The 26,866-nt window shown below is 36.5% G+C and overlaps 1 protein-coding gene across 2 annotated transcripts in view; it reads right to left on the bottom strand.

Annotated features, from left to right (window-relative positions):
* The window catches only part of LOC149568097 (uncharacterized), a 70,351-nt gene that overhangs the window by 25,963 nt on the left and 17,522 nt on the right, over window positions 1–26,866 (bottom strand). For both annotated transcript variants that reach the window (XM_089821099.1, XM_089821097.1), the window contains exons 2-3: window positions 15,468–16,012; window positions 15,197–15,263 (exon numbers count right to left, since the gene is read on the bottom strand). In XM_089821099.1, the coding sequence (XP_089677225.1) occupies window positions 15,197–15,263; window positions 15,468–16,012 (612 nt within the window). The remainder of the gene's footprint in view (window positions 1–15,196; window positions 15,264–15,467; window positions 16,013–26,866) is intronic.

Here is a 26,866-nt window from a genome sequence, read left to right as displayed (position 1 = left end):
ACACTTCGCCAGAGACTGACTATGAAGGGAACACCGTAACTGTTGTGCAGAGGGTGAACCTGTTAACTATCGAAACATGTGACAAGGAAACACTAGTAATCACTCGTGCGCAAGTGAAAACGTATCCAGATCCAGAAGAAGAAAAGACAAGGATACAGCAAGCGCAAGCAAAAATAGAAAAAGAGACGGAGACTGAAAAACCACAAACAAAGGACACTGTCGGCACCTCAAGGAGGAACCAGGCAGAACAAAGTATCATACGATAGGTAATGCAAGCTAAGGTTCCCATGAAATTGAACGACCTTCTTCTTGCAATGCCTCAGTTACGAACCACAATCTTGAACATGAAACCATCCCCAAAGGCAGTATAAGAGCCAAGGAAGGACACACAAGGTGGAAGCAAACAACCACGACAAACCCAATGCTACTGCATTGAACACGGGAATACACCCTGTTATAGTCGAAATGGGTATTCTCGAAACTACCCTCATGGACACCATCATAGACGAAGGGTTGAGCGTAAACATATTGCCTAAAGAAATATGGAGGAAGTTGGGGCAACCTACTCTATGGCCACCTACATTCCAACTGCTCACCGTCAAACAACAAGGGATCAAACCCCTGAAGACCTTAATGGCACAACCCGCAATGATTGGGACACAACCATTCTTACTGGACTTTGTGGTCATTTCGTTGAAAAGGAAAGGGTACGATGCCATCCTCGGAAGGGGTTGGCTGGTGCACGTGAAAGTAAAACACGACTGGAAAAAGAACACACTGTCTTCGAAAAAAGGAGGTCAGAGGTTTGCAATCGACCTACACACCCAAATGGTGGGAGAAGAGGCAGCGTCAGACTTCGAAGGCGAAGAAGGGGACAATGAAGGGAAAAAGCAAATGGAACCCGACAAAGAAGGAATCCTGAGACTGGAAGGAGGATCTGACAATGACGACTTGGATTCGGTGAATGGCCTACTCCATTGGCAAATGGAGGATTATGAGCTCTTTTCGAGCTATCAAATGTTAGGCGTCAAGGAAAGAAGCTAGGGAGAAGAAAAGAACGAATTTCCAACAGAATACAAAGAATTCAAAGAAGGAGAGGCACAAATAAATGAAACACCCGCACATACATTTAGTGATGATAAGCCTATTAAATACGAAGAACCCACGATGAAGATAGTGAGCTTAGGGGACGAGGCTAATCCGAAGAACATATTTGTAGGAGATGACTGGAATCTAGTCCTGAAAGCGGCAACGTTCAAAATATTTATGGAATATAAGAATGTTTTTGCATGCACGAATAAAGACCTGAAAGGGGTACTGCTGAAATTGTTTTTGCATGCACGAATAAAGACCTGAAAGGGGTACCGCTGAAATTGTGCGTCCACCGCATCCCACTGATAGAAGGAGCAATACTCGTACAGAAACGACCATACCGGATGAACAAAAACTATGTTGCATGGGTCACAGATGAGATTAACAGAATGCTAGAAGCAGGCATTATTTTTAGGGTACAGACGAGTGATTAGGTATCCCCAATTGTTATATCTCTAAAAAAAGATACCACTCAAATAAGGATATGTGTAGACTTTTGATGCTTGAATGCGGTAATGATTAAAGACCCATTCCCAATACCGTTCACTGACAGTATTTTGGAAGAAGTGGCAAGGCATGAAATCTATTCATTCATGGATGGATTTTCCAAATACAACCAGATATCCGTTGCAGAAGAAGATAAGCTCAAAACAACCTTCATAGTAGAAGATGGAATATACGTCTACAACAGAATGATGTTCGCTCTATGTAATGACCCGGCAACGTTCCAAAGAATTATCATGCACATCTTCGACAAGATGTCCGTCGAAAACTTCAAAGCATTCTTGGACGATTGGTCAGTCTTCAGCGTGGAGGACAAGCATTTGACCGCACTCAGGGAATGCATGGAAAGATGTAGACGAGCGCGACTAGCACTGAATCTGAAGAAGTCCAGATTTATGGTACACCAGGGGAACTATTGGGACATATCATATGCAAAGTAGGCTTAAAGACAGATCCTAACAAAGTCCAGGTAATTTTAGAAATGTCACCTTTGATAGATGTGATTGAAGTAGAATCATTCCTAGGACACATAGGATATTATCAAATGTTTATCAAGAACTTTGCCAAAATATCTTACCCACTAAAGAAACTAACCTACAAGAGAGAACCCTACAAATGGGAAATGGAACAGAATGAAGCCTTTGAGGGATTGAAAACACTATTAGCCACAACACCTATCCAAGCTTAACTAAACTAGGACAAGGAGTTTCACGTACATGTCAACACATCAAACTACGCAACCGAAGCAACGTTGGCACAGACAGGTGATCACGGATTGGACAATCTAGTGAACTTCGCGAGTAGACTACTGTCTGAGGCAGAAAAGAATTATAGTACGACAAAGCGGGAGGCTCTTAGAATGGTGTACGCCGTGCAGATGTTTAGACACTACCTACTAGCAACTCCATTCGTATTCTACATAGATCATCAAACCTTGCTATATCTAGTGAATAAACCGATCATACAAGGACGCATAAGTAGATGGCTACTTTTGTTGCAAGAGTTTACATTTAAAATTGTGATACGGCCCAGGAAAAGCCACGTTAGTGCAGATCATCTATCTAGAATCAGATCAGGAGAACCGCCGGAGGGAGTTAATGACGACTTCCCCGACGCACAACTATTCCAGATTGTCATACTACCATCCTGGTATGCGAGTACCAAAGAATATCTTTCGACGGGGCAATTTCCTCGAGAAATGCCACTAAGCGAGAGGAGGAAACTGGTGCTGAGAAGTCGAACATTCCAATTGATCAACGAGTGGTTGTATAAGATGGGACCCAACCAGATTTTACGACAATGTGTTCTAGAGGAAGAAATACCTAAGGTATTGAAGGAAGCACATGAAGGACCCGCAAGAGGACATATGCGGCTAGATACAACTGCACGAAAGATACTCCTGGCAGGATTATGGTGGCTAACCATGCACAACAACACCAGGGAGTGGGTCGTTGCATGCGATACATGTCAAATAGTTGGAAAGCTACTCAAGAGGAATTTCATGCCTTTGAACCCTTCACACACGCAAGAATAATTTGAACATTGGGGGTTGGACTTTGTCGGACCCCTCAAGGTGAGCAAAACCCAAAGATGCAGGTACATTATTGTAGCAACGGAGTACCTTACCAAGTGGGTAGAGGCGCGGGCCCTACCAAACAACTCTGCACTGAGCACGGCGAGATTCATCTACAAGCAGATCATCACAAGGTACAGGATCCCGATAGAGTTGACAAGCGACCGTGGGGGACATTTTGTCAATCACGTCACTCAACTACCGACCAAGGAATTCAAAATATACCATTCTCTATTGAGCCCATACTATCCTAGAGCAAACGGACGAGTGGAAGCCACAAACAAAATCTTGGTTGCAATAATCTACAAGTCGTTCGCAGTTGAAGGTGAGGATTGGAAGGAAAAGCTATCATCGACATTATGGGCATACCGTACCTCTAATAAAGTGACCATGGGACACAATCCATTCCATCTAATTTATGGTCAGGAAGTCGTAGTACCAACAGAGTTCATGGTACCAAATCTGCAAATAGCGATTGAAAACAAGTTGGGAGATATGGAAAACCTCAAGGAAAGATTGTACAACCTGAATCAACTCGACGAACGACAATTACAAGTCCAATGGGCCACTGAAGTGTCATAGTGTAGACACAAGGTATGGCACGACAAGCACTTGAAACTAAACAGGGTCCAGCCAAGCGAATTAGTTTTAAAATATAATGAGCGCAACAAAATCAAATCAAGCAAATTTAAAGTGAAGTGGGTATGGCCATATTAAATTCGTGAAGTGGGCGATAACGGAGCAATAAAACTATGGACGTTGGGGGAAAAGGAGGTGACAGATGCAGTAAATGGGTCCAAATTAAAAATCTACCATGAAAGAAGAAAATGTTATGGGAGAAAAGAAGACTCCCCCGAGCGAATAACTCGCAGTATAAAAATATAGTAATAAGTGGTAAAATATATATATAAGAATACTAAATAAATAAAAATAGTTAATTATTATAAGTATATGTGGAAGAGAACAAGAGGAAAGAGTATAGTAGTGAATCGACGGACACCATATGGTATAAGAATAGCAACCAAGAAACAAAAACACGTACGGCACCAGCAGAAGATCACCATATAGAAAGGCTTGAAGATACTAGTTTACCATACACCGTACGACCCCCAGAATGAGATAAAAAGTGAATCCACATATCGTATGGCCAGTAAAAGGAGCAAAGGAGATACCGTACAGTTAGGAGTAGTTGTTTGTGTACAACCCGTGTAGATAGCATCGATTAGGCACACTCAGGACATCAATCAGGAGCCCACATGTCGTATGGTTGTACAGATTACACACAAACACAAAAAAATAGAATACCATATCATACAGTAGCAAGGGAAGCACACCATACAGCTAGTGTCACAAGGAAAGAAATTTGTACGATCCTACAACACAAGTAAAAGACAATTCACAGAGGTCGTACAGCCCATAACAAGTAAAAGACATCATAGAGAGCAGAGGAGAGAAAGCATCGTACAAAGCATAGAAGGAAAAGGGATCACAACCAGACAGACATTGTATGGACCTAGAGAGGCTACGCTAAAAAAAGGGAAGTGTCATAGTGTCATTGTGCAACCTGGACATCGTACAGCTATCATAGAGTTGGATCCAAAATAATGCTAATTCTCATAATATAATCATAAGCTTTACATCCAACATGCCCAGCTGTAAGGCCTTCCGAGTTACGACCAAATACATAAGCAAATACAGCAACAAGCTCTGCAAGATCTCGCAAGATCCAAACCCTAACTAGCCCAGATCCACAATCTAGTAGAAACCCCAAGAAGAATCTAAACTCGTTTTCGCAAACCACCAAGCAACCTTCTTGTTTCCCAAGCCGCAACTACTAGCTCTGCTCAACTTTGCTCCTCTTCCACATCTTCTTCTCCAAGCTAGATGATTATGACTTAGGACTCCACAAGACCCCTTACTTATACCCAACTAAGCCACAAGTCGGCTTAACAAGTTACAAAGTAAATAAACTCTTACATTAAATGCATATTTAAGCCACAAGTCAACTTGCAACAAATATTAAATACAAAATAATGCCACCTATGAAAAGCCTTTCTCTCTATTGTTATTTTTATTTTGTTTTATTATTGTTTTTCCTCAAATTTTCATCACTTTCTCTCTCCACAGTTTTTTTTTTAAATTTAAATTATGCCCCCTTTTATTTTGTGATGCAAGATGCTCTTGCATCAACTATTTGATGTTGACGCAGGCAAAGGCAAAATAACTAGGGCCAAAGGCTCACCCAACTATCCAAACCACCCTGCAAGAGTTAACACAGTGGAAAACACAACACAAACTACAGCACCAAGGAGAGAGAGAACAAGAATATCTTTATTGATTCATCAAATATTCAACGTACATACCCAGTTGTAAGGCCTTTTGGATTACGGCCAATTACAAATACATTCACATTTGAAGATCCAACGGCAAATTCGCCCTTTCAGTTCTGCTTCCCCACTTCTCCTACTCCCTCCTTCGCTCCTAAACTCAAACCTAGACCTCTTTAAATACTAGCCAAAATGGTTTACAGACGATTCTAGAATAAGGAAAGCCACAAGTCGGCCCATAACAAATATTAACTACCTATACGAAAATTAAATGCAAGCCAAATCGAACCAAACTGGAACCAGACAGATAACTCGGCAGATGAAGATTTCGCAGAAACTGGCACTCGGCAACAACTACGAACTCAGCACCCAAAGGAAATCACTCGGCACCAACAGGAAAAAAACAAAGTGCAAGATATGCAAGAAACCCAGGATGCTCCTGCATCAGATATAAAATAATTGCAATGGTTATGTAGTTGGATTTTGAGTTGACCATCATCTCCAAGTACTTCATAATAATCCATCTTTGGCATTTTTAATTTAACTGAGGTTTTGAATTTGGAAGCCAATTTGGCCCCTACAACTCTAGATGCAAAAGTTGAGGCTTGGGGAAGCCATTGCAGGAGCAGGGGCGTTCGGAAGTTGGCCGAAAGTCATCCTTAGCCAGCCGGATGCAATTGGCAATAACTTCTAATCACATCCAACTAGCTGGGAATGGCTTTCGGCCAACTTCTGAACACATCCAAGATCATCCACAGGCTTCCATAACATAAGCCCAAAAATGCGTTTAAAGCATTTTTTAATATTTTTTCACCTAAAACACACGTGGAAATAGATTTTTTAATCTATTTTTTCCTTGGAACCCCAAAACAGCCTAAAAGAGGCCATTTGACCACTACTACCTCTATTTTGTTTGTATCTACTCTCTTTTCTCATTTGCTCTCCATTTTTGTATTTTGAAGAAAAGTTGATGATTTTCGAAGAGGATCGTTCGTAGAGCAAGAGATAGCTTCAACAAACGAGTTTTAGGCAGCCAAGGTAAGCATTTAATCCCATTCTTGTGTTCTTTCATGAATTTTTTCAAGTTTGTGAAGAATTCTTTCAAGTTTTTTTTAACTTTTTTTGTGGAGTAAGTCAAGAAGTTTACCAATCTATTGAATTAGTATTCTATCATTTTTTTGCACTTATATGCTTGATGTTCATTGTTTTTTTTAAATTTAAATTAATTTAATTTCTTATAGATGGCCGCCATCGAGAGTCAAAGTTCAGTGGGCCAAACAACTAACAGGTTTAAAGTTGATGTGGCATCTCCTTTATGGAGACATACCACAAGAATATCACAAGTTTCTGGAGGTGGGTCCTATCTTTGGAAATGTAATTATTTTCAAAGCAACAAAGGCAAACCATTCAATGGCTCTTACTCTCGGGTAAAACTTTGTTTTTGGGCCCTATTGGTAAAGGGTTTTCAGTGTGCAAAGGAATAGATGGGAAGGGTTTGTCTAATGCCCAAATAGCTTCATTTGTAAAAGAAAAAGCTGCTGATAAATTGGCTAGAAGGTCAAAACAAAGTGTTAATCAACATCCATCCTCAAAGAAAACAATGCAATTACCCAAGGAGCCAATTGTATCCTCCAAACACCCATTCTTGCAAGTACCTATGATGAAAGTGAAAGAGGAAGAAGTGGAAACTATTTCCCACAAAAGAGGTCCATTGGACAAAGCATTGATAATAGAGGCATGAGATCTTGCTAATCAAGCCATTGCACGATATTCTACGCTAACAGTCTTCCTTTCAATTTGGTGAGATCGCCATATTAGAAGGAAATGGTAGCGCCATACTTAAAGCACTGAATGATTACACAAGTCCCAGATATGAAAAGTTGAGTACTACTATGTTCACAAAAGAGAGGGTTTGGATAGATAGAGTTCTTCAACCAATTAGATATTCATGGAGAAGTTTGGGTGTTTCTATCGTTTCAAATGGATGAAAAGATATGAGAAACCGGCCATCGATTAATGTGATTGCAGTGTCACACAAAGGGGCAATGTTCTTGAAGGTTGTTAATTATGAAGGGGAAGTGAAAGATTCATAATTCATTTCCAAAATTCCAATATTGAGGCCATAGAGATGGTGGTAGTGAGAATGTAGTTCAAATGATTATAGATAATACAAAAAATTGTAGGGGTGCAATTGCTTTGGTTGAGGGTCGGTATAACCATATTTTTTTCGACACTACACCGTATAGTCCCTAAACTTGGTCATGCAACAAATTGGCACCTAAATAGATTGGGTGAAGCGAATTTACCAAGAGGGGGAGGAGATACAAACGTTTGTGAGAAACCACCACATGTCACAATCCATATTCAAATCATTCTCCAATTTGGGGTTGCTAAAGGTAAATTCAAATTGTAAATTTGTAATTAGTAAATACTAAATTTAATATATATTTATTTAATTAAATTATTTGAATATATTATATGTCATGTTCAATATTTATTGACATATTGTTATGATTTACTTAGGCGGTTGAAAATCAGTTCGCATCTTATACTATTGTTATGAGACGACTTTTCAAGGTGCAAGAGGCATTAAGCCAAATGGTTTTTTCAACCCAAAGGAGTATATGGAAGGCTTCAAATTTAGAGAGGGTACAAAAGGTCAAGGCATTGATCTTGGATGACAAGAGGTGGGATCGTGTGCGATTTGTATTAGATTTCACAAACCCTATCATGACTATACTCTGCTTTACTGATTTAGATCAGCCTTGTTTGGGGGGATGTATATGATGGTATAGACATAATGGTTGAGAAGGTAAAACTTTCAATACAAGCACATAAGGAAGACCCCACAAAATGTGAAGCCTTCTGCAATAAACTTGAATCAATCATTTATCATCCTTGGGAAAAGATGACTACCCCATTGCACCTCCTTGCATATGCCTTAATGTTACATCCCAATTTTTGACCTAATTTAAAATGTTCATATAGCTGTTGAGGTTCACATGTAAGTCAGTTGATAGTTAAATTTGTTATAATCCTACGAAATGGTAAGATGGTTAGTCGTTATAATTTCATGTGAAGATAACATGTTAGTTGATTATTTATCATGAATTCATAGAATTGAAAAGGTGGTTAGCCGTTATGATTATTTATGATTAAATAAATTGTTATGGTAATATGATTTAACTGCGGAGAATTTCCTTGTAGGAAGCACGTCAAAGGGGTGGAAGCATTGTCAAAAAAGAATTGAGCTCAGGAGCATCACCTAGGTATGAATCCTGAATCACCATGGTTGAGGACCTAGCGACTTGAACATCAGAATACAATCGATAGAACCGCATGAGCTATTAAATAAACATTTAAAACATTAATTATTTTAATTAAAAATAATACGTACCTTAAAGATTTTTCATTGATCTTTTCTCTATATTATTATAATATATAGCTATGTATGTACACATAGTTATAAGAATAATGTGACACCATAATAAAAAAAAATTTATAATAAAATTATGCCACCTCATAAGTATATCTACATGCATGTAAATAGATATAAACCATAATTAATTTCGATTTATAACCTTAAAATCTTTTTCCATTTTTTTATTCATTTTTCTTACTTGAAAACCGATTGAAACACTTGCCATTTTTATTTGGCGTTCAACAGCCAAGATATTCTTTTTATGTTACAACTTCTTGGAAGCCAAAGAGACACGTTACCTTTTTATTTAAGAAGTAGAGAGAGTGGCAGAGGAGATATATTATTTACCAAGCACTCAACTGTTATATTTTCCAAGCCTCTGACTTCCATCTACCACCCGATATCTCTGCAATATCATCTGATATATCTCTACGTCTATTGCCAATCTCTTTTTTGCTTTGTATAAATCTTCTTATTGAAAACGTGACATTTTGTACGGGTTTTTGGCATCTGAAGATCATTTCAAGGAAGAGTTGAATCACAGCATCCAGCAAGACATCATCTTTTCTTCCATATTATATCAGGTTATGTGGTAAAACGAAACCCAAGTATTGCTATATGTTTTCTTTATCAGTTGATACTGCATTTTAATCATACAGCAATAAGCTACAATTTACAACATGATGCAAATCATTTTACTTAACATCATAGGATTGACCTTCTCTATGTTAGTTTGTTTATGGCAAATATAAGCCAAGAAACCATGTTATGAAATCAAGATATATTTATGCCACTAGAATCAGAATCAAATGATATTTTCTACAAGTCTTGAAGAACACATTCTTCAAATCACAGATTGTGATAAGCTAGAACATATATTATTCATGAAACAGTTGAGAATCAACAGAAAGAGTTGGTTGCTCTAAGATTCAAACACCTGGGACTCACCCGGTTGTATAGCCAAGGAAAAGGGTGAAGAGGTGAGAGAAAGGAATCTGCAATAACATGAAACAAAATCAGATGTGACATAACAATGTTTATTATTTTTAAAAGGAATCATTTAATAGCTCATGCATGATTATGTTTACTGTTTTCTCCTATTGTCAAGTCGAATGGTGTGATTAGATACTAGGATGCTCAGTGGCTGACCAGGTGTTCCATGTGTAGTCCAGGTAGGGAGGGTCTTTCTAGTTAAAAAAAGTGCGGGGATAAGTTTAAGGTCCATGGTTGGGAGGTTAAGCTCCTGACAATGTTTCCCTCTCCACAAGATGTCAAACGTGAATCAAATAAAGATAAGCTATGCATTCAAACGTTTGTCGCAAACAGGTATTTTTTATATTCAAGTAGAAGGTGAAATTAATTGAGTTGCATCATCATTACAGTTATTTCTTTAAAACAAAACAGCGCTTATTATCAATATAATTGGCAACCAGTTAGATCGGTTGATCTTCTAACTGAACGTGGAATATATTTATTTGTGAGAGATATATTTATCTAATGGATTGTTATTTCAGTCTTTCATTTATAAAAATAATGATTATGAGCATATCTTCTAATTTTATGTTATTGCCACAGTTAAGCAATCAAAAGGAAAGGAATGATACAGTGGTATCTGAAGCCCTTTATGATAGTGGTATCTGAAGCCCTAAATGATACAGTGGTATTTGATGCCTTAAATGATTCAATGGTAATTGATGCCCTAATTGATACAGTGCTATGTGATGCCCTAAATGATATAGTGGTATTTGATGGTAATCATCATTTGATATTGATATTTGTAGACTAATTTGGGTGATCGCAGAAGCATCCCTACATTGATTTTCAGTTCGAATTCCATGGTATGTAAATTTTTTAATCTCCATAGTAAATTCATTGATGGTGTTTTCAGATGTTAGTTATGAGTTTTCCATTTAAGTAATTATAACTTTTAATCTCATTCAAATCGAACGTAACTGATATAACTATCTTCCTATGAAAATGAAATAATAACTATATTTCTTTGATATGTTAGTTGTTAGTTGAGACCTAGGAAAAGTGGTTGTTACACTGTAATAACCCCAATAGGTTATAACTTCTTCAAACACCAAAAAACTTTATACTTCAGTGGTTTGACATTTCGTCAAACACTTTGCAAGCAAGCTCTGATACCACTGTAATAACCCCAATAGGTTATAACTTCTTCAGACACCAAAAATCTTTATACTTCAGTTGTTTGACATTTCATCAAACACTTTGCAAGCAAGCTCTGATACCACTGTAATAACCCTCCTCAAATCTGCTCTCAAAAAATGCTGATGAAGGCTCAAGGAATTTCATCAAACAATTCACATGCAAGGGATGTATGACTGATATAGTATTTCAGCTGGCTTTAAATGACTCTTTTTACAATTTTGCATCAATGAGAATCTTGTGCTAGAAGACTATAATGGACTACACAATGACCCAACATGAGTGTGCTACTAATTTTGACAATATTCAGTGCATATATATGAGCTAAGCATGAGAAATTAACACCTGCAGCCAACTGACACTTTTACAAACAGTTGGTATGCAAACTAACTAGCTGATAAATAGTGATATTGAATTGCTTAAATGACACCAGCAACTATTATCTTATTAATTTGCAATGAAAAAATACAATGCTCATGAAATATGGCCAAGACTTTGGCATTTACATGGATTACAAAATGATAATGCTGGTATAATGCACAATTACAGCTGAAAGTTTATAACACCCTAAAAAACAATACTAACAAAAGAACTTGGTTGTAGATGGCTGCAATAATTTCCTTCAATGCTGCCCCTTCTGCTTTGCTTTTTACGAACTGCTTTTTCGGCCTGCTTTTTTCAGCCTGCTTTTTCGAACTGCTTTTTCGGCCTGCTTTTTCGGTTCCGCTTTTTTCGGACTGCTTTTTTGTATCCGCTTTTTTAGCTTGCTTTTTTTATTCCGTTTTTTTGGACTGCTTTTTCGTACCTACTTTTTCGGATTGCTACTATGTTGAATCTCAAGACCATATCTTTCAATGGCGTCAAGATTTTCAGCTTGAAGGGATTTCGTCCTCCAAACTATTGAGACATAATCTCCAGCAAATTCCCCAATTTCTTTGATATTTCCAACCATCCTTAAAAGAAGCTCTTCCATTTCTTTTATAGTGTTCTCACAAGAGCTTCATCCTTCGTTTTCTCAATGTGGGATAAAACATAACTCCCTTTATGTTAACTTATGTCTCCAATGTGTTATAAACTAAAAGGGACTTTTAATTTAAATATTTTCCACAAACTATAGTCTATGCATTAATAAAGTTAAATATTTAAATTTAACTTTATAAAATAGTTTTATCAATGCATAACAAATCTTATCAATGATAAACAAGTCTTCTTGTCGATTTTAAACAATTACCATCCACATACCGTTGCCACTGGATGTCCACCCATGTCCAAGATGACTTACTATAAATAGTAAGTATGCCCAAAGTTGCCTCAAAACCCCTCAGAAAGACCTGCAACTGTAACCCCTTTAATGTTCTGGTTAGCCTACGAGACCGTGGGGAAATAGGCTAACAACAACATCATGCTATGAATGCTAAAAAGGGGACATTACATACACTTATCTCCAAAGTACTATAATGAGGAAGTACTTGGTAAACCTAATAGAGTAGCACCATATGCAGATGAAGAAGTTGTTAGTGGGTCCTAAAAAGCTTTTGCAAGACTCTTCCTAGACGAGGACACTCACTGAAAGGTTAGGACTGAATTTGGATTATCTGCTTTGGGAACCAAACTTAGTCTTGCAATAAAGGACCAATGTGACATGGGAAATATCATTCTTGGGGGATGTATATGATGGCATGGACAGAATGATTGAGAAGGTAAAACTTTCAATACAAGCACATGAGGAAGACCCCACAAAGTGTGAAGCCTTTTGCAATAAACTTGAATCAATCATTCATCATCATTAGGAAAAGATGACTACCTCATTGCACCTCCATGCATATGCCTGATCTCCAAAGTACTATAACGAGAGAGTACTTGGTATACCTGATAGAGTACCACCATATGTAGATGAAGAAGTTGCTAGTGGGTGCTACAAAGCTTTTGCAAGACTCTTCCTCGATGAGGACACTCACAGAAAGGTTGGGACTGAATTTGGATTGTCTACTTCAAGAACCAAACTTAATCTTCTTGCAATAAAGGACCAATGTGACATGGGAGCTATTACAGGGTGGTACCTCCATGGTCCACTGTTCAAGCATCTACAACCTCTTGCAATCAAAATCCTCTCTGAAGTAAGTTTTATTTTAACTTTTTTTTAGCACATGTATTCTACAATTCTTTAAATTGGTTTTCATTTTTATGTTTTAGCTTAATAATTAATTTTGTAATTGTGAACATTGTCTTGGTTGCAAGTTCTTCTGCTGCCGAAAGGAGTTGGAGTACATACTCCTTTATCCACTCAATAAAGTGCAACCGGTTGGGCTCTAAAAAGCTAAAGACTTGGTTTTCATTCATACCAACTTGCATCTTTTGTCACATAAGGAGGATCTAGGAAGGGGCGGCCAAGCTTTGGCATGTAGAACTTGAGTTTGCAATCTTGGATGCAATGATTCAATATATTACCACAATCACGGATGATGATGATAATAATATCATGACATGTGTATCTAGCGCAAGTGGAACAATTTTTTGTTCAAATGATCTTGAACTTGTAGCAATTGGAGGAGATTGAGATGATGATGAGTTTTCTGCGAATCCATGTGACACGGATTAGGGTTGATAAACATTGAATGATGTGAACTATAATTTGAGATATTGCTATCAAGATCTAACTGTGTAGTTTCTTGAGTAAAACTCATTGACCCATATTTCATGAGTAGTGATTCGACACAAATCCATCTCTAATGAGAATAAATGGAACACTTAGCACTCATTGGTTCTAGGTGAAGCACCGAGACTTCCCAGGAGGTCAGCCATCCCAGTACTACTCCAGCTTGAGCGCGCTTAACTACAAAGTTCCCTCCATGGTTAAACCCACTCTGCTTGCAACCCCATTTGCAAAACCTTCACTAAGTGTTGTGCCTTATGAACCATTTATTAGAAAGCCCCTTAAGCTCATCAATTGATAAGTAGGATATAATTTCCACAGTAAGTCAAATTGTGATATTGCTATCAGGATTTAACTGTGTAGTTTTTGAGTCAAACTCATTGGCCCATATTTCATGAGTAGCGATTCAACGCGAATCCATCTCTCTTGAGAATAAGTGGAACACTTAACACTCATTGGATCCAGGTGAACCATCCCAGTACTACTCCAGCTTGAGCCTGCTTAACTACAGCGTTTCCTCCATGGTTAAACCCACTCTGCTTGCAACCCCATCTGCAAAATCTTCACCAAGTGTTATGCCTTCTGAACCATTTATTAGAAAGCCCCTTAAGCTCATCAATTGATAAGTAGGAGATAATTTCCACAGTAAGTCAAACTGTGATATACTTATGAAATATATTTTGATTTGCAGTTGTGACATTGGATGATAAACTATATTTTGATTTTGTAGTTGTGGTAAATTGCTGATTTGCACTGGAATCATGAACATAAACGCATATGATATTCAGATCATTGATATGGTTTATATTTTATAAACTTATTGAGTATTTGAATATGTATTGGTGAAGTTACAAGCTGTCAAATGTTCTAATTTTTTTATATATAGTTTATATATAAATACGCATCTGCTTCCCACACCCCCAACCGAGAAAAAAAAAAAAAAAAACTGCATCCCGCATCTGAATCGGGAACTAAGGTTTTGAATAATAAGTTTCTGTGTTGCTTGACTTCCACCAATCATCTTTGCTGGTATTATTCCCAAGCTGTTCAATTTCAATAACACCTCGAAATAATATAAATGCCATTCTTTATCATACTCAATCTCATGCTAATGAGGATGTTTCATATATACGCTACAGGTCCACATCTACACATATCAGTTTAGAAAATGCTTTTCTGGCGAGACTGACATTAGACTACAAGCAAAAGCAGAAGATAATTTTAATAAGAGGATTGTTAGCCAGTTTGGTCTAGGAGATAATTTTCTAAGAAGACTGAAGAGTGATTGTTCCCAGTTTGATCTAGGTAAATAATCCATACAGGACAGAATCCATACTCCATGTGCATGAAAAAATTTCCTTAACCCAAACTGTTGAATGCCTTTATTCAAAATAAGCAAAGAAAACAAATGTCTTTTGCATTAAATATCCAGATTCTTAAATTTGAAAATTCCTTACCTGCTTCCACTGCCACTGACTCTTGATGCAACTCCACAATATCTTCCAGATCCATTCCACTGTGAAGCTGGCAAACGTTTCCAATCAGTCTAAGAAAATAACCAACACAATAGAGGACATACATAGCTTTGAGACTTAAATAAGGTAACATCAGATTTGAGTCTTACAACTTTAAAAGCTTGGAAAATAAATTTATAGAGAGGAAAATGTTTAATGTCACACAGTATATGGATTCATTGGAAAGAAAAATAAGTAGGAACTTTAAGCACACCTTCTGTACAGCTGAATTAATAATATTGTGTAAGCTTCTTCTAGCAGCCTTCCGTGTACCCTGCAAGATACGTTGTGCAATACTTAAGTTCTTCTCAACATTAGCCCGTATTTTGAGGCACCCTGATGCACGAAGCAAACCCACAATATGCATCATCAAGTCTGTCTTCTTGTCACAACGTCTACAATAATATTCCACATCTAAACCAATGCTTCGCTCAACACCCGCCATGTGACAAAGAAGAGCACACTCTAGGTGAGCAACATGCCCACAAACAAACTCTTCATTTAGTTTCCCTTCACAACGAATAGAAGTATACTCCCCCTCACTCTGGTCAGTAGCCTTCCCACAAAGAATACAAGAACATTCACGGCAAAATCCAAATTCAATGCAACATATATCACAATTCATGGCCTTAAGTGACTTGTGCTTGTGAGTTTGTATACCACATTTGGGATTTCCAGCTTTACAGACCCTCTCATCACTGGCAACATTCCCAGCTACTTCTAGTTCCCTCCCACGCTTTCCACAGGTAGCGATTTTCCCTGTAGTTGCCAGTAAAATGAATTCACTAAGGGGCATCGATGTATATTATATGGACTAAAAACTGGTCTTCAGTTGAGAAAATCTAGATATTACTTATGTTTCTACTTTCTCGCAAATAAATATTTCATTGGCAACCTTAATGCAAAAAAACATTTTACAAGTCCGAAACTAATCCAATAGATGTACCAAGCTGGAAGTGACTTGAGAATACAATATAATCTCACAGTAAATTTCAAATTATAAAATTTATAGGGAAGGTGATTAATGTAGACAATAAAGGTAAAATGCACATAATGACATCACAAAATAAAATACCCTTCAGAACAACTGAATAAAACACTTTGATAGAAAGATCAAAAAAACAAAGCTAGCATATGCAGAAATTCAACTAGGAAGTAAACTTCCATTTGACACAATATTTGACTGTATGTTCACTCACTGCTGCTTAGTTGTGCATGTTAGATGCAACAAACTGCAAACCCTGCCACCCCATCAAATAGCCTTCTATTTCTAAATAATTGTTGTTACAATAGCAGGTAATTTCATAAAGCCATTAACTAAAAAAGTGGATGATCAACAAACTCAAGAAAATATTCAACAGACTAAAAAGAAAACAGCCCAAAAATGTTCAGAAGGACTAGTCCATTCTAGCAACGAGAATGATTTTGGGTAGTAGGATACAACTTTATAACTAATTCTTTTAAAATCTACTTCACGGCAGCATCTTTTTTTATAATCTGCTTTACAGTAACTTCTTTGTCCAATTTCCCTTGAGCAGCTTTTCATTATTCAATTGTGTATATTTTGCAATGTGTTATAATGAGAATGCAGCAAAACCAACTTTGGCCACCAACCTCACAAAGATGGGTTTTTATAAAGCATTAGACCAAATCCTATCCAAATCACAATTTCAAATTTATAATTACTATTGTTTTTTTATTTCATTACCAAGAACTTGAGACTTAAAGTTGATACCAATGATGATGTGTGTTTGGCTTTTTTTACGATAAGTAAATAGCCTTTGGACATCTAGCAAATGAAATAACCCATAAATTTTAGATCTGAGTGAGCTTAATAGCAGTCTGTTTACTCAGTAGAGGAGGCAAAGGTTCAACCCTGGTGAGTTTTTAGGTATGATGCCCAAGGTAAATAAAAATACAATATATCCTCATGGGATTCTGCAAGGGAGGTTTTGTATGAATTAAGGTATATAGAAAAACAATCCCTTTCTGAGAATCTAGAAGGGATCTTAAAACATAATCAGTTTTGTTGATGTGAGTTTTTTTCCCTTACAAAAGACAGGATAGAATGCTCAATGTTTCAGGACGAAACTCCAAATATGGAATCCTCTCTTCAACAAATATAAAGTTTCTGCGAATTCTGATAGGTCAATACAGATGTAATACCTTTACTCTTGCTGAAGGTGATCTTTGTTTATACCAAACCTCTGCTAAGTGTTTTGCAATGATGTATAGTTCTGCAATAAATATTTATTTCTTCTATAAATCGAATGAGGCAGTAAGATGCTAAAGGAGCGGACTGTATTTGTGATTGTGTGTCCTTTATCCACATTTACACCCCATATAACACCCAAGGGGCATATCCTTAGAAAGGACATGTCCCTCTCCAGGTCGGCCCTACAAATGCTTCCATGGAAATCGGCATCTCTAGTTGGATAACAATTAGTTAGTGATTAGACTAACCAATTTATGCAATCTGATTTTAATCAAAGTGCCCCAAGGAGATGTTGATCACAATGAAGGCAATATCAGGCCTCTTCATTCAGCAATTAAATGCTTATATAGGATCTGTATGATCGGCAGATTCAGACCAGTATGATGACAGAGTTACTTCATTAACACTCCCTCTTAACTTGATAATCATACTAAGAGATAACACATCTAGCACCATTAATTAAGATGAATAAACATAGATTGATACTCTATATCTTTCTGAATCTTCTAAGCATGTGATATCATTGAACACATAATATTATGTCATATTACTATACCTGTGCTATGACTTATCACTTGTGATAACAGTATTACATGGAATGCAATATATAAGATAAAAACCAGAGAGTCATTAAATTCTCCCTTTATCCAAGTTGTGACCCATAGGTGCTAATAGACCTATATCACAATATGATCCTCAGTTAAGATCTACCAGTACACAGGATGGCTAGGAACAAAGAATAATTAAATTCTTCCTTTATCCAAATTGTGATTCATAGGCATGGAAATGTCTATATCACAATAAGATCTTGAACTCATCCAAATCTGACAGTAGTTCTCTATTGTTCAATACATTATCTTAGAGATCGTCATCTCTCATAATGTCTTTTATACAGGTGTTCATTATCTCAGAGATTGTCGCCTCTTAGATAATGAATACAAATAGTGAAGCCCATAATAATCAATAGCCTGAGAATAATAATTTTAACACAATAATTTCATTAATAATTAAAGAATACAAATGTATTATAATTCAACCATACCAAGTCTTTTTTTGAAGTGATCTATCTTCACTCAAGAGAGAGATTTGGTAAGAATATCTATTGTCTGCTCTGCAGTACAAATGTATTCTAACTGGAAAGTTTTCCTGTCTACCATATCTCTTACATAATGGTAAGCAATTTCAATATGCTTGGACCTGTCATGAAAAACTGCATTCACAAAAAGCTTGATGGAACTCTGATTATCATAGTGAATAATAGTGGGATTCATGGGTTGACCAAATAATCCCACAAGTAACTTTCTAAGCCAAACTGCTTCCCGAGAGGCCATTGTTGTTGCAATGCATTAAGCTTCTACGGAACTTTGTGCTCCTGATGCCTGCTTCCTGCATATCCATAATATCATCGTTGAGCCTAAACTGAAACAACATCCTGAAGTGATTTTCCTATCAGTAACACTTCCAACCCAATCTGAGTCTGTGAACCCATGTAAGTCCAAGTCAACTTTCTCATACTTGAGCCCAAGATTAAGAGTGTCTTGTAAGCATCTCATAATGTGTTTTACTAAAACTAGGTGAATCTCCTTTGGCTCACACATAAACTGACTTAAGGCATTAACGGCATAGCAAATATCAGGTCTTGTTTTACCAAGTACATAAGAGACCCAATCATCTGTCTATAAAGAATAAAATCTATGGAGTGTGATTCAACCGTTGCTTCCTTAAGTTTGTGTAGATTAGTCTCCATTGGAGAAGACATAGGTCTGCAGTTCCACATTCCAAATCTCTTCAAGATGTCTAATGTATACTTTTCTTGATTAAGTATGATGTTGTCAGACCAGTCCTAGGAAGTAATGAAGGAGTCCTAAATCTTTCATATCAAATTCTTTGATTAGATCTTTCTTGCATTAATCTATAAGATGATCATCACCTGTTATTAGTAAATCATCAACATATCATATCATCTTTGTTACTTTTATAATAGAGATTTGGATCAGCTTCATTCTTAGAGAATCCTAAACTGGTGAGATATGTATTGATTCTTTCATACCATGCCCTGGGAGCCTGTTTAAGCCCATAGAGAGCTTTCTCGAGTCTGCAAACAAAGATTTAAGGATTATGAGTTTCAAATCCTTCAGGTTGTTCCAGAAATACCTCTTCTGTAATCTTTCCATTCAGAAATGTTGTTTTCATATCCATCTAATGTACTTTCCATCCCTTCGAAGCTGCAATAGCTAGGACTGCTCTTACAGAGGTGTATCTGGCAACTGGAGCAAAGGTTTCTTCATAATCAATTCTCTCCTTCTAAGAGATTCCTTTGGCTACGAATCTCGCTTTATATTTTTAAATGCTACTATCAACAACATGCTTGATTTTAAATATCCACATAAAAGAAACAACAAATTTTCCTTCAGGCCTTAGAACAATTTCCCAAAATGTATGTTTAATAGCATCTAAAACATTGGTTGGTTTTGATTTAGACAAATCACTCATGTTCGCTACACAACTAGAAAATCTTTTGGGTCTTTTGCCTTCTCTGAAGGTCCCAGATGGTGCAGCGAAGTCTTGTGCTTCCTCTACGATCTTGATAGCCCAAAGTGGTCTTTTCTTAGGATTTTGAGTTTCCTAAAGTTTAAGATTTTGAATTTCACTTTCAATTTCTTCATGTTCTTCCTCTAAAACTCAAATTCGTGATTTTCTTCATAACTAAGTATATGTGTAGGATCTTCAAAACTTAGGTCTCTTTTGAATGCTAAATCTTCTTCAAATATTGCATCCCTACTAAGTTCAATGTTTTTCTAACCAAGTATGAAAACTCTATATGCTTTAGATGTTTCACTATACCCGACAAAAATACCTTTCCTCCCAGAGGGTTCTAACTTAGTTCTCTTTTCCTTCGGAACATGTATGTATACTGGGCACCCAAATATCCTAAGATGACTTATATTTGGTTTAACCTTAGAAAAGACTTCTTCGGGATTTTTATCTCTAAGATGGGAGTGAGGACTTCTGTTTTGAATATAGATAGCAGTACATGAGGCTTATGCCCAAAGATAATATTCTAAATTTTGATCAAATATCATAGCTCTTGTTGCTTTTATAATTGTTCTATTCTTCCTTCCTACTACCCCATTTTGCTAAGGGTTATAAGGAACAGTATACTCCCTCTTAATTCCTGCTTCTTTACAAAAATCTTTAAACAAATATAAAGTATACTCCCCTCCATTATCACTCTTAAGAGTTTTAATTTTGTGTCCTGATAGGTTTTCAATTAAGGATTTGAATTCTTTAAATCTCTTAAGGATTTCTTTTGTTCCTTTACATTTTAAGAAGTAAATCCATGTTTTCCTAGAGAAATCATCTATAAAAAGTATATATAGTACCAGAATCCTCCAAGAGAAGGAGCAAATATAGGTCCACATAAATTTGAGTGGACTAATTTAAAACATTGTTAGTTTTTCTAGTGCTATCTTGAAATGGACTTTTGGTGTTCTTACCTAGAGCGCATCCTTTGCATACGCTTGAATTATCTTTATTCAACTTAAGTAAACCAGTAACCATCTTCTCCATAGTCGATAAGGCTTTGAAGTTTAGATTTCCTAACCTTCTATGCCACATTTCATTTATATCAGCAGCTTCATGAATTAAGGCTTGAATAGGTTCTCTATTTAATTCATACAAGTATCCCTTTCTTTGACCAATCAACTTTGATTTTTTAAATGAAGAGTTCTTAGAGCAAGTCATTACTTTATCGTCCATGAATGCAACATTATGTTCAACATCTTCAAGTGCTGTAATAGAGATTAGATTCCTTTTGATTCCTGATACATAGAGTACTCTTTTAAGATGGAGAGAAATACCTGACTTCAGTTTCAAGGTGCAGTTCCCAATTCTTTTGACAGAATGAGTGGAATTATCACCTATAGCAACTTCGTCATTAACTTCTTCTAATATTGAGTCTAGTACTTCTTTGTATCCTGTAATGTGTCGAGATGATCCAATATCAATTACCCATTCTTTGCTTGATACTTCATTTAGTAGTGTTGAATACAATACATGTTTCTTAAGATCATAGTTTTCCTCTTTCCTAGTAACGTTTGTACAATTTACTTGCTGCTTTGTAATCTCTGGGCAATTAGATTTATAGTGTCCAAATTTTTCACATTTGAAGCATTTTAATTTGGATAAATCTCTCTTAGGTTTGTCATTTATTTGATTACCCTTCTTCTTGAAGTGCTTCTTCTTACCTTTATATGAATTTGTGTTGAGAACATGAAGTTTTTCATCTTCGTTTTTCAATTTTCCTCCTTTCTTGAGTTGCCTAGATTCTTCTTGAAGGCAATCTCGTTTAAGTCTATTTAAGTCTGGAAGTTTGTCTCTAGCACTTACTCCTTGTGAGAATATTTCCCATGAATCTGGTAATCCATCTATTGCCATTAATGTTAATTCTTCATCATCAATTATAACCCAATGCTTGTAAGTTCATCTCTTAGACTAGCCACCCTTAGGAAGTATGAATTCATAGATTCTCCCTTCCTCATTTTTATATGATTTAGTTGCATTTTTAGTGACAGGGCTCTGGTTTTATTATTAACCTCATATGCATTGATTACTGCACTCATCATTTTGAATGTCGTCTGATGTTTCATTAGCATAGGTACTATTTCATGTTTTACTCCATCTAATATGATTATCATGGCTTTCCTGTTTCCTTTGATCTAGGTAGTTTTATTAGGTTCAATATCAGGTTGCTTGGATTCCTTATCAACGAACTGTGATACATCATTTTTGTCAAGAGCCATCATAATTATGAATTTCCATGCAATGAAATGGTCTTTACCATTGACTCTATCTTCGGGTCTGATTGCATTAGTCGTTGCAGCCATTGTGGGTATAAGGATGAAGCTAGCTATTAATTAAGTCTGATTACTAATTTGCAGAGCCAAGGTTCGACTAACAGAGCTCTAATACCATGTAAAGTTTCTGCAAATTCTGATATGTCAATACAGATGTAATACCTTTACTCTTGCTGAAGATGATCTTTGTTTATACTAGACCTCTGTTAAGTGTTTTGCAATGATGTATAGTTCTGCAATAAATATTTATTTCTTCTATAAATCTAATGAGGCAGTAAGATGCTAAAGGAGCAGACTTTATTTGTGATTGTGTGTCCTTTATCCAAATTTACACCACATATAACACCCAAGGGGCATGTCCTTAGAAACGGCATGTCCCTCTCTAGGTCAGCCCTACAAATGCTTCCATGTAAATCGGCGTCTCTAGTTGGATAACAATTAGTTAGTGATTAAACTAACCAATTTATGCAATCTGATTTTAATCAAAGTGCCCCAAGGAGATGCCGATCACAATGAAGGCAATACCAAGCCTCTTCATTCAGCGATTTCATGCTTATATAGGAACTGTATGATCGGCAGATTCAGACCAGTATGATGACAGAGTTACTTCATTAACAACAAAGACGCCACTTATGCTAAGATAATGAAAGATCATAAGGTGACTCCAAGGTTCCTTCTTAAGGTAGATCTCAATGATAATAAATTGATGTGTTGCTTATTATAAAGGGACTTACATTGCTCACTAAGATTTTGTCAACTTAACTTCCATTGATACTGTGCAATGAAAATATAATTTGTCTTCCAATTGTGAAGTGCAATTAAACTTAAACTTATGAGTCTTGATTACTTCTACGTAAGAATGCAAGAAAGAGTGAATATTCTTGGATTCTACTAGATGGATTCTTGTCATAGAGTCTGCTCACCTAGTGCAAGCTTCTAAGGGGTGCTCAAATGATGTTCAAATCACTACCACTTCATTGATCCCATCAATGGATGCAAACCAAAGACCTAGTAAGGACTGAAGTTAAGTTCATATAAGCAAAGACTAACAATCAGTAAGAAGCTAGTGGTTTGGTCTATGATTGAGCCAAGCAATGATGCATTCACAATTACTTTTATCCAACTAAATTACTCGAAGAAAATTCTGACTAAACAACTTAAAATCAAATTTATTCTAAATGAAGAATGTCGATCATGCAATACTCCAACTAGATCACAATTATTCACCATAGAAAACACAACAATGAATATTAGAAAAAATTGGCAGCATATTAGCAACAATTCTCTAATGATTCTCTTTGTGTTACAAATGAGAGGAGTGAAGTTTGCATAGCAACCCCAAATACAATGAACAGATACGATTAATTTGAAACCAGTGGCACAGATTAATCCATGACAAACCCTAGTAAGGACAACCACAAATAGCCAATAAAAATAAGGCACCAACATAATAACCAAAATGAGAAAAATTGCATTCCACGCCCCCTTGAGGATGAACCTATGAGAAAATAATCAGTTCCGCATGTCTAGCTATGAATGGATGATCTTAGGCATGTCACCTTGGAGCTCTCTAATTGGTTGAATGATGACATGATGCCACCTCAACTTGCTCATCTATGATCCTTGTTTCAATTTTGTCTCTTATCCTCTCCTTTAGGAAATTCTCTCATCAAACTTATACTTGAAATTGTCCTTGATACTCATTTTTATTGAAGTGATGGATTTCCCCTTATTAATCATGGACTGGCAAATCTTCATGTTCTCGAAACCTTGATGATGGTAATCCTTCTTCATTTGTAGACTTGTTCCTCCTTGTATATTTTGATCATTCTTATGTACTGGAGTCTTCATCTCCCATTGTTTGGGACGCCCTTATGTGTTACCTCCTTGGCTTGGAATCCTTTAGCCTTTATCTCTCATTGGGACAGATTGGAGTCCCTATAAACTTGTCCATGAATTGAATTCATTTGATTGTTATGGATAACTGATGTGAACAAGGACAAGTTAATCTCCCAATAAGATAGCACTTGCTCTTCAAGAATTTAATCAAGTGGAAATTTTCCCTACATAGGTGTACACATTAATGACGTTGAATTTAAACTTGAACTTGTCCATGGATTCCTTGTTTTTAAATCTGGACTCATCCGTGTTCCTGCTTGATGAAGGCTTGACCTTGAATCCTCCAAGTCTCCTTGAGTGTATCAAGTCCCTTTTGCCTTGTTGAAGAACTAACTATGTTGTAATTGCCTTATTAAATCCTTCTACTTTCCTTATCCGCTACCTTGCATTATCTTTAAAAATGTTATCCTTCGAAATTGATTGCTCTAAACTATTCCTCCCTCATTCCTATCCTTGGCCTTGAGCTTGAACTTGTCTTCCGCCTTCTTTTGTTCACTTCTAGGTAACTATCGCTGCCTTTAATACAGACACGATTCTTGGTAGAAAAGCTCGAAGTCAGTATAGTTTAAGGGACTCAAATAAGGAACAAATTTCAGACCTTTTAAACATTTACTTTAATCCTCGAACCCAACTCAAAGACTTTTAAAAAATTCAGTGTAGGCTGCAAATGAAATATGGATTTGAATAAAGTCTTAGGATTAACCAAACTGAGCAAATTTAACCCCTAATGCCTTGAATTTGCATAAAAACAAAATCGGACTTTTGAGGTCCCTAAATTCTGAAAACTAAGTATGAAGACTTAGTTCGCACACTCCACACGCATGTATAATCAGACCTTAAGAATGTCCAAACATATCTTTAAATGACCAAATTTCAAAATGACAAAAATCAGTCCTCATCACCAAAGTATGAACCCTGATTTTCTGAGGACAGTGCATGGTAAGTCTGAAACCACATTGAAATCAGTCATAACACCTAGTCAAAACTCATTTTACATCATATCTAAGGTTACATTATGAATTATAACGATAAATCCACCTTCACCATTATGAAAAATACAGATTTTCTTAAGACAACTTTTGAAACTTGCCTCTTTCTGGATGATTTTAACCTTTAAACCCGATGTTTTTTGTGCAAGAATATCCCCAAACTCTCAGCAACAGCCCTTATAATGACTTCGTAAGTTGGTGAATTATGAAAATTTTTCTGAAAATCACCCCTGTTCAGGTAATTACAGACTTTAGTATGAAGACAAATGTTGTTTCAGATCCCTCTTAGCCTTGGAATGGGCATCGAATCACTCCAATAGGTCTGCAATTAAAATCCATTAGACTTGACAACATAAGATAGAATATTTGTCAAAGAAAACTAAACCTCATGGTGAAATTTTGAGACTTAGTCTGCAAACTCACAAGTTTCAGCCTTTCCAACGAGTCCACAAAATAATCTTTTAACCTCACAATCAATCCGCAAACAAGTTTGTAATGTTTTAAGAGCTTGGTTTTTTTTTTCCCAAAAAATAGTCACACCGTATGGATGAAATTTCAGAGTTTGCTCTGAGGACATACGCTAACAGCCCCTTGATATCATTAAAATGGCCTTGACACTCTAGCTTTTCCTTTGAGAAGACCCTTGCAATCAGATTTGATGTAGTTCAGGGAATAAGGAAAATTCAAGGATTTTTGCAAAAATCCACCCCCGTGGAGAAAATTTTTGGATTAAAATTTGAATACACTTGCTCTTTACCAGCTTACCTTGTAAATTTCTTCCTTGCAGGCTAGGATTAAAAAAAAAATTTACATCAGCAATCAGTCATATCAGATTTCATGGCAATTGTTGATGCCTCCTCATTTCTTTGGATCAATTGTCAGCCTCCTTATGGTTGGGCGCCTTCTATTCAACTTTCTAGCTTTTATTTTCACTGCCTTTGATCACTAAGTCAATCCCTTGTATTCTCTCAATGCTAATGCATGCTCTTTTAAAGTGGTTTTGGGTTTTCATTTCACCCACAAAATGTGGGATTAAAACAAGCCACCCAGAAACTCATGCAAATATTATTTATTTTATTTCTATTTTATTTTACTAAGGGGAATTGACTTATCTAAAGATTGTTTTTATTTTCCAAGTCGCCCTTCTTCATTCCCAAAAGGGGAAATTCAAACCCCATTAGGATTCCTCCTTACTTCTTCTCACTTGTCCAAGGGGCAAAATTTGATCTCCATAGGAATAAATTCCCATCAGAACACTTGGCCATTTTATCTTGGTTTGTCCAAAAAAGGGGAAATTTGATCCCCATAAGGATAAATTTTCATTTCCATACTTAGAATTTTTTCACTTCTCTTCAATAGCCATAAAGGTGATAATCGAGCTCCATTTGGATTTGGGGGATTTCTATGTTCATCTGGACAAAGAGGAATTTCATACTCCATTCGGAATTCCTAACGTGGGAGCTCAGAAATTTTTGAGTGTTGAAAAAGGAGAAAAATCATCTTCATCGAGGTAAAGTAAATGCCTTAAAATTTTCTAAATATAAATCCAAGGGGGAAAAGTATTCTACATCTGGACTCTTTACTTTGTTCAAACACTTTGTATTTTTTTCCATAATTCTACCTCCATCCAGACTTTCATTCTTTTAAGTAGGGA

This window comes from Cupressus sempervirens, chromosome 3, assembly GCF_028749045.1.
Source record: "Cupressus sempervirens isolate cs-2001-9-10 chromosome 3, ASM2874904v1, whole genome shotgun sequence".
In the NCBI taxonomy this organism is placed as follows: Eukaryota; Viridiplantae; Streptophyta; class Pinopsida; order Cupressales; family Cupressaceae; genus Cupressus; species Cupressus sempervirens.
Note: the sequence above shows the minus strand (reverse complement) of the source record. Positions and strands in the feature narration are given on the sequence as shown.